The 7,927-nt window shown below is 61.2% G+C and overlaps 2 protein-coding genes across 6 annotated transcripts in view; both read left to right on the forward strand.

Annotated features, from left to right (window-relative positions):
- The window catches only part of ELMO2 (engulfment and cell motility 2), a 29,051-nt gene extending 26,739 nt beyond the window's left edge, over positions 1–2,312 (forward strand). For all 5 annotated transcript variants that reach the window (XM_045295162.1, XM_045295163.1, XM_004698034.2 and 2 more), the window contains one exon: positions 942–2,312. In XM_045295162.1, the coding sequence (XP_045151097.1) occupies positions 942–1,142 (201 nt within the window). In that variant the 3' untranslated portion in view covers positions 1,143–2,312. The remainder of the gene's footprint in view (positions 1–941) is intronic.
- A 1,532-nt stretch (positions 2,313–3,844) lies between these two features.
- The window catches only part of SLC35C2 (solute carrier family 35 member C2), an 11,428-nt gene continuing 7,345 nt past the window's right edge, over positions 3,845–7,927 (forward strand). The window contains exon 1 of the mRNA XM_045295405.1: positions 3,845–3,866. The gene's annotated coding sequence lies outside the window, so the exon portion shown is untranslated. The remainder of the gene's footprint in view (positions 3,867–7,927) is intronic.

Genomic DNA, 7,927 nt, shown 5'->3' on the forward strand with positions numbered 1-7,927 from the left:
GGGGGCCTGGCTGAGTCACACAGCCCAAGAGCTAGGAAGGGGGCTGGAGGAGGAGAGCAAAATCCCACCCTGCCTCAGTATGTGAGCCCGGCCCACCAGGAGCTCTTCCTCCAGGCACTCAGCCTCAGGGTGTCTAAAAGACTGTGTGACCCCAGGGATCCCCCAGCCCTGCCCGAGCTGGGAGCTCTGGGTGACGCTTTAGCGACCTGGGGGCCTGTCGTTAGAAAGGTGTAAGGCTTCTAGGGGCCACTTACTTGCGGGTAACAAGGAAGAGCACTCCTTTCTGTTTCTTCTTGGGGTCTGCCCCAGCGCCTCCCCGACAGGGTGCCCCGCCACACACAGCAGTGGGTTCAGCCTGGGTTTGGAAGTCAGGTGGGCCTTGCCCATCTAGAAAGCAGTGGCTAGAAATGACTCAGTGCGCTCTGAGGGCAGGCTGGCAGCCAGCGGGCACACAGGCTGGGCCTGAGTTGCTGGAGGGATTCCACTGGGAAGGAACAAAGGAGCAGCAGCAGGGACATGGAAACCCTCCTGATCCTGTTGGCGCCCCACTTTTTCACCTAACAGGCATTCCCCACCACCCTCGTGATTGTGGAGAGCTGCCCTGCCTTGGTCCTCCTGGCGGGTTCCAGCGGCTGGTCTCTCCGTTTGCAGCCTGGTGCTTAACACACTGCACCACCAGGGCTGGCTTCTTGGCACTCATCAGTTGCCTGTTTAAAAAGTCCCATTTTTTAGGGAGTGAAAATGGTAGAGCCCCTCCTAATAGCCAGATCTTTCCAGAAAGTAAACCACCACCACCCCTCTCTGCTGCTAATCCAGGTTTCTGGGCGGCAGGCTTGAGCCCCGGGAGACGGCTGTGTTTGTGTGTCCCTGCACAAGGGGACGTGGCAGCCCTCCCGCCACGCAGCAGTCACCAGGCGACATTTTGTTCGCTCTCCCCACAGTACTGCATCTGGATCGACGGCCTCAGTGCCCTGCTGGGGAAGGACATGTCCAGCGAGCTGACCAAGAGTGACCTGGACACACTGCTGAGCATGGAGATGAAGCTGCGGCTCCTGGACCTGGAGAACATCCAGATCCCCGAGGCTCCGCCGCCAGTGCCCAAGGAGCCCAGCAGCTATGACTTTGTGTACCACTACGGCTGAGCCAGGCCGGAGGGCCCACCCGGCCCGGGGGAAACTCTCAGCCGGGTGCCTTGTCTTTCGTTCGCTTGTACAGACTCTGTGGGGACTGTGGTGGCCAGTCAGGGCCAGCCACTCCTCCAACATCAGCTCAGAGTCACGGGGCAGGTGCTCTGCCCTCCCACCACCCCGAGGCCTGGGATCGGCCACGAGGCATGAGCAGCGTGAGCCTGAGATCTCGCCTCTGGAGCCGGATCTCACTGCAGCCGCTCACCTTTTCTCCCTGCACCCGCGCCTAGGTTGGCAGGGCCCCTGCTGAGCAGGACCGGGCCGGCAGGCTGCCTACAGAAGACAGGAGCACCGGGCCGTGGGGGACCTTGAGCGGCTGTTTTCGTGAGGCCCCCGCCTGTGATTACGGGTCTCGGCCTCGGCTGTGCTCTTGGCAGGAGCCTTGGGCCTTTAGCTTTCGTCTTCTCCATCAGGGCTGACTCTAGCCTCACACGGTGCCAAGATGCTGCTGCTTCTGAGACTGGCTCTCACCGCTCCCTCTCGGGAGCCGCCAGATCTCTTGCCCATGCAACCTTCAGGACAGGTGGAGATTTCTCCCTGACGTAGTCTCAGCCTCAGCCTGCAAGTCAGAGGCCTCCGGGTGGCATGCCACCCTCTCAGTCTCAAGGAACTCTGCTGGGAGAGCCCAAAGGAGATCACTAGGTCCCAGGCCCCCACGCCGACACCTTTTCCTTCCAGGGCAGAAACCTGACAGCAGTCTGGCCGGCCCCAGGACACCTGCCCTTGCCTTTCTCCCCTGCCCAGTGCTGTGGTTTCAGCCGGGGGCCGTGATTTCGGGGTGCCATTGGAGCGCCCCTGGTGCTGGAGCATGAGTCAGCCACACACCCGGCCTCTCCGGGGATGCTCTCGGACTCAGTGGCATTTGTAGAGGTAGCCCCGCATGGTAGGTACTGTCCAATGAAGAGTGTACTATATATTTTCTTTACTATAGGCCATACTTATACAGACGTGTATATATATTTATAGAAGATCTACTTATCCTCGGATACGATGTTAGTGGGGAATGAAACTGGGGGCAAAGAATAATAACATTTCCACTTGTGAGCCAAGATTCTAACCGAAAGCAGCCAGGAGCTTCCTGTCAGTAACCAAGTTTTCAATAAATACTCTTTCATGTACAAACCACCATTCTGCTGCGCTTGCTCCCTGTCCAAGGGAAGAGGTCTCCTTGCGACACAGGACACGGTATAGTGTCTGGGGGGTGCTGGAGAGCTCCGCCTGGGACCCTGAGCCACCTTCAGAAGCCCCTCCTGTTTTTCAACTCTCCTTCCCCCCACCACCACACACTGCACACCCTCCTGAGCAAGGACGGTCATAGGTTGTGAATCCAGTGTTTTCTGCTCCGGCTGGTTGGGCACAACAGGGAAACGGTTCAACAGAGTACCTCAGGACACAGCTGAGCCAGGCATACAGTACTCCCCCGGGAACACGTCCTCCCTGCCAGGGACAACCCCTGCCCGGTGCAGCGTGGTGTTCATGCTTACAAAGGGGTCCTTCCCTCCCCTGTGCCTGCCTGTGCTCAGGGCTCAGCCTTCCAGCTGGTGCTGAGATTGCTGCCCCAAACCTCCTTGGCCTTGGTAGCTGGGCGGGTTGAGTGAGGGTGGGGATGAAAACAGGTGCTTTCCTCTGCCTCATAAAAGGCACTGGAATTGTGCGCAGGAGAGGCCTTGAGGGCTGCGGAAAGCAGAGACCTTGAGCTGCGATGGGTGCCATTGTGGGTGCCCCGCTCCATGAGAGTTGACGGAACAGATGCCTGAGGGGTGCCAGGTGGCAGCAGCAGCGGCAGCAGTTTACATAAAGCTCTGCTTGCAAAGCTGGCCTTGAGCCTTCCGTTTAGAGGGGCCAGGGGGCCTGGCTGAGTCACACAGCCCAAGAGCTAAGAAGGGGGCTGGAGGAGGAGAGCAAAATCCCACCCTGCCTCAGTATGTGAGCCCGGCCCACCCTTGCCTCCTAATGTACCTCCTCAGACCCTCCTGTGAGGTCCTCCCAGACCTGTGTCTGGGAGTTCTCACTCCACGCAGCCCCATGGAGATCAGGACTCAGGCTGTGAACCAGGCACACGCAAGCTGATTCTGACTCCACCGACCAAACAGGACAGAACCCCCACTTGGGTACCCGAGATTTTACATCTTCATGAGAGTGATGCAGGGTGAGCAGCTCCCTGGGTAGCACTTTGCCACCAGGACTCCCGGAAGATGGTCCATAGCCGTTTGTGATTACCGTCTCATCTATGAAACACGATCATTGCATTGTGGCACTGCCATCCACCACCTCCCCAAAGCCGGCTTGCGAGCAGTGCAGACTGATCGTTGTGGTTACGTGGCTGGGCTGGGCAGGAGGGAAATACTTCCTTCGTGAACAGTGGCTTGGATCCCCTGTGAGCCGGACACGGGCCCGGGTCAAGGGGGACACACACAATTACAACACATGGCAGCGCAGGCGCTGGGTGCCAGGGCTTCCCGGGGGGCGGGCGGCTGCCCTGGGCGTCCGCACAGCGCACGGTAAGCTCGCGACCACGGGCGCCTGCTGCCAGAGCCGGTCCACTCCCAGCCTGCCGGACAGGCCGGCCCCGCCCCACCCTGTCCTCGAGAGCTTCCGGCGGAAGTCGCCCCTCCCGCGACTGGGTGGCTGGCCTCGCACTTCCGGGTGGAGGGACGGACTTGAAGCGCCAGGGCGGAGGTGAGTGGGTGCGCGGGGGGTCTCCCCCACCCGTGCTCCCGGGACCCAGGAGGGCCGGGCCTGGGCCGGGAGACCGGTCCCTTCCTGGACGCGGCGGCGCGGCGCCCGCCCGCGCTCCCGTCACGCCTTCGTGTCCCCTCCGCAGAGGGGCGGTGCAGGGGTGGCTCGGCGCCCTCCGGCCAGCCCCCCGCCCCACCCTGCAGTTCACCAGTACTTCCTGAGCGCCGCGCCCCCACCCCACCCCTCCCCTCCCGTGCTCAGCGCTGGACCTTGCTGAGGGTTAGACGCACCCCCGGCCCGCAGGCCGCATCCCGGGGCGGGGGCTGGGGGGCAGTGCAAACACGGAAGCGGCGGGGGAGTGCCACGTGGACAACGAGGTGGGGTGCAGGGTCGGGGAGGGCCCAGGCGGAATGTCGGGTCTTCAGCCCAGCAAAGGCCCTTGGGGACGCGTTCTGGGCCGAGGGAACAGCAAGTACAGAGAGGGAACAGGCCGCTGGAGATGCGCTCGGAGGCCGTCTGAGCAGCAGGCCGCCGGGGAGAGGAGTGGGAGAACGCGCTCCCAGAGGTCAGCGCAGGTCCGGCCCTGCGAGCCGTCCCTGTGGGGGTGCTGAGGGGCTGGGATGGGCAGTGGGAAGATAGGATGGACGTCGCCATTAGCTCCACGGGGTGCAGTGGTTACACGTTAGGCTGCAGTCCCAAGTTTGAAGCCGAGGGCGAAAAAGAGCTTTCTATTCCCCTAAACAACTCCAGTCTCGAGAACCTACGGGCAGACACTAGCGGCCACAGTGAGGAGCCCTAGTGGCACCGTGGGTTGAGCACCAGGCTGCTAACCACAAGGTCACGGTTCAAATTCACTGGGATTCCCAGTCTCAGGAAACCCTTAGGAGTTCGCCTTGTAGGATCTCCGTGTTGGCATTCCATGCGCCCTGGTGCCATGGTGGCCCAGTGGGCAAGCGCTCCAGCTGCTAACCCAAGGGTTGGTGCTCCCCAATCCCCAGCCAGCTGCTCTGAAGAAGGACGAGGCCAAGGTCCACTTCCGGGAAAGTTAGAACTTTGGGGCCCTGTGGGGCTGGGGCAGTTCGACCTAGGGTCTGTGGTTATCTTAGGAGGGGCATGCAGGTGGATGATCAACCACAACGCAGACTCCTTTGAAGAAGGCCTGGTCTACTTTTGAACAAGCAGCCTTTGTACCCCCAAACCCCTGGGGGGGGTCAGTGCAGAGTTGACCTCCCACTGACACCCATCAGGTGCTTGGTTGGGTCGCTGGTTTGGGCGGCCACTTTCCAGAGGCCACGTGGAGGCTGTGGAAGTGGCCGTGGTGGGAGCAGAGCATGTGGGTCGGAAGTACACTGGAGGTGCAACTGATGGACGTTCCAGAAAGAGTGCCCACGATTGAGGCCATCTCTGACTGGGGCTTCTGGCTGAAAGCAACCAGGTGTGTTTGGGGCTGGAATTCAGTCAGTGGCTACAGAATAGGTGGGGAGCCCGAGGCAGAATCATGAAAGCAGTGGGGGCTCCCTGAGGGGCAGAAGGAGGGTTGTAGATGGAATGGATGAGATTCCTGAGAGGAAGGAATGAAAGGGAGAGGCCCACTCCAGCCCTTGGTTCCTACAGCGTGGGTTTTGGGGAGGGTGGGGCGGAGCTAGCAAGGGAGAAATTGGCCCCAAAGCAGAAGAAAAACCAGGAGTCGAGAGCAAAGGTTGCCAGGAGAGGAAGTGGTCTGTTGTGTAAGCCACTTGGGAGGACAGAGCCTGGGCCCTTGAAGGGGCAGCCGAGGGCCTGGTGACTCCTTGGAGCAGTGGGGACAGGCTCAGGTGGAACTAAAAACCAAGGCTGTGGAGGCAGCAGACTGGGATGCCCCGGGGGAGTTTGATTTGGCCCGGGAAGTGGTTGGCTTGATCCCTTTACCACTGGGGATGCTGGGACCAGAGGTTTCCTCTCTTAGGGTCACAGTGGCAGAAGCAGAAGCGGCAGGCTTTGAGCCCCAATCACTCCTACACACTAAGCCACACTGCCTGTGTTGGAGTTGGGGAGGCCAAGGGAGCAGGGTGCTATGGTGACTGTCCCCTCCCCCGAGTACCTGCTCTACCCTGGTGTAGTCACTCCTCCCAGAGAGACTGCCCAGAGGGCGGAAATGAAGCAGAATGGGGAGTTTCTTCCCAGAGCAACTGAGAGTTTACAAGCCTTGACCCTGGGGAGCCTGGTTGCCCTTGAAAAGTAGGGGTGAGGAGACCTGCCCCATGCATATCTGTCTCCCAGCAGACCTGGCAGACAGGTTCAGATATCTGCTAGGTAATTTCCAGCTGAAGCTTGTGAGGGAGGGGCCTGCTAAGTGGTTGTAAGATGAGCACCTTTGACCTCCCAGAGAGTTCTCTCTGGCCTAGGACGAGCTGCAGGCAGGCACTGCTGTGTTGGAGCAGGAGTTGTCTCTCAGAAGGGCCAGCACGTGTGTGGGAACGGGCGCTGGCGTGCCTGTGTGCTCGAGGCAGGGGGCTCTCAGCATTGAGCAGTTTGGCTCCCCAGGGGACACTGGGCAGTGTCTGGAGACCTGGGGGGTGGTTGTGCTACGGCACATGGGAAGCTGCCAAACAAGGTGGTGGACAAGCCTTCTACCCACCCCCACCCCGGAACAAAGAATGATCAGGCCCTGGTGTGAGGGGAGAGTGGGCCCTGGCGGCTGGAGGTGGGGTCGCCTCGTGGCCCCTCTAGCTGCGGGGGCTATCTCGGATGGCAGAGGTGGCCGGGTTGGGTCTTCTCTGAAGGCTGGGCTGACAAGTGTGTGTTGCGTGATGGGGGCGAGGGGAGGAGGTGTAGGACAGCACTCTGGGTGCGGGGAGGGGCCCTCACTGAGAGGGGAAGTAGGCGGAGACCCAGGCTTGGTCGGAGGGTGGGTGTGGGACCCAGTTCTGAGTGACACGCCCTTGCGCAGGCATCCCGGCAGAGGACAGACAGGCAGGCAGGTGGACCTCCTCCTGGGGCCCGAGGGGTGCTCTGAGCTCACGATGACATGTCTGAGAGCTGTGGGCACACAGAAGTCACTGGTCCTGTGGCACCCGCTGCCTGCTCGGGAGCGCTGACTCACTGCCACCTGTAGCACAGCGGGTCTTCCCCGTCGGGTGTCCTCGGGCAAAGGCTGTGCAAGGCAGACTCCCTCCACTCTCTCCTGTGCCACAGCCGGTGGGTTCCAGCTGCCGACCTTCAGCTGAGCCGAGCACTCAACCCCCAGGGTCCCCGTCGCATGGCACAGGGGTCCCCATCCCCCTGGGGAGAGCGCCTCCTTATACTACAACCCTCACCTTTTATACTGAAGTGAAATGTAGGATTTAAAATTAACCACAGCCATTCTGCCAGGAGAAAGAAGTGGCCACCCCTCTGTACACACCACCGCCCGGAAACCCTCCCGGGCAGCCCTGCCGTCTGCAGGGCCCGGCCAAGTCGGAATCCACGTGACTGCAAGGGGCTGGGTATTTGGTTCCCCGGGACTTCTCTAGATTGAGTGTGTCCTGAAAGTGATGCTGGAGTGTGCGCCCCTGCGTGAGTTCCCACCCATGGGGGGTGGCTGGAGTCGGGCACGAGAGCCACAGCATCGCCAGACACGGCTGTGTGGGCCACTCCTGCTGTCGGTGATGTGGCCTTCCCAGAGTAGGGACCCTAGGTCCAGTTCTGGCAACAGCTGCCCCTCAACGTCCCTAGAAGGTGGCACCTTGCCCTGCCCGTCTTTCACCCACATAGTATCAACTGTGCAGGAGGGACTGCCCACCCACAGCAAGCCATAGTGCCCCCCTCACCCCGCATGGCACCTCCACTGGTAGCCACATCCCCTGCAGGGAGCCACCACCCTTTGGACAGAGCCCCGTGCGGGCTGTCCACTTGTCCTGGCCTAGGGAACGCAACACAGAGCCCAGAGGGCAAGACAGGACAGAAAGCGTTGGGGCACGGGAGGCTAGGAGGGCCTCCGGAAGGAAGTAGCAGTTCAGCTGGGTGGGGAGTCACGAAGGAAGAGCTAGGAGGGTGGGTGCTGTGCAGGGAGCCGGAACACAGCAGCACCACGGGGTATGCCC

The sequence above is a fragment of the Echinops telfairi genome, unplaced genomic scaffold (genome assembly GCF_000313985.2).
Source record: "Echinops telfairi isolate 266 unplaced genomic scaffold, ASM31398v2 ScPeMD7_5592;HRSCAF=6446, whole genome shotgun sequence".
Classification (NCBI taxonomy): Eukaryota; Metazoa; Chordata; class Mammalia; order Afrosoricida; family Tenrecidae; genus Echinops; species Echinops telfairi.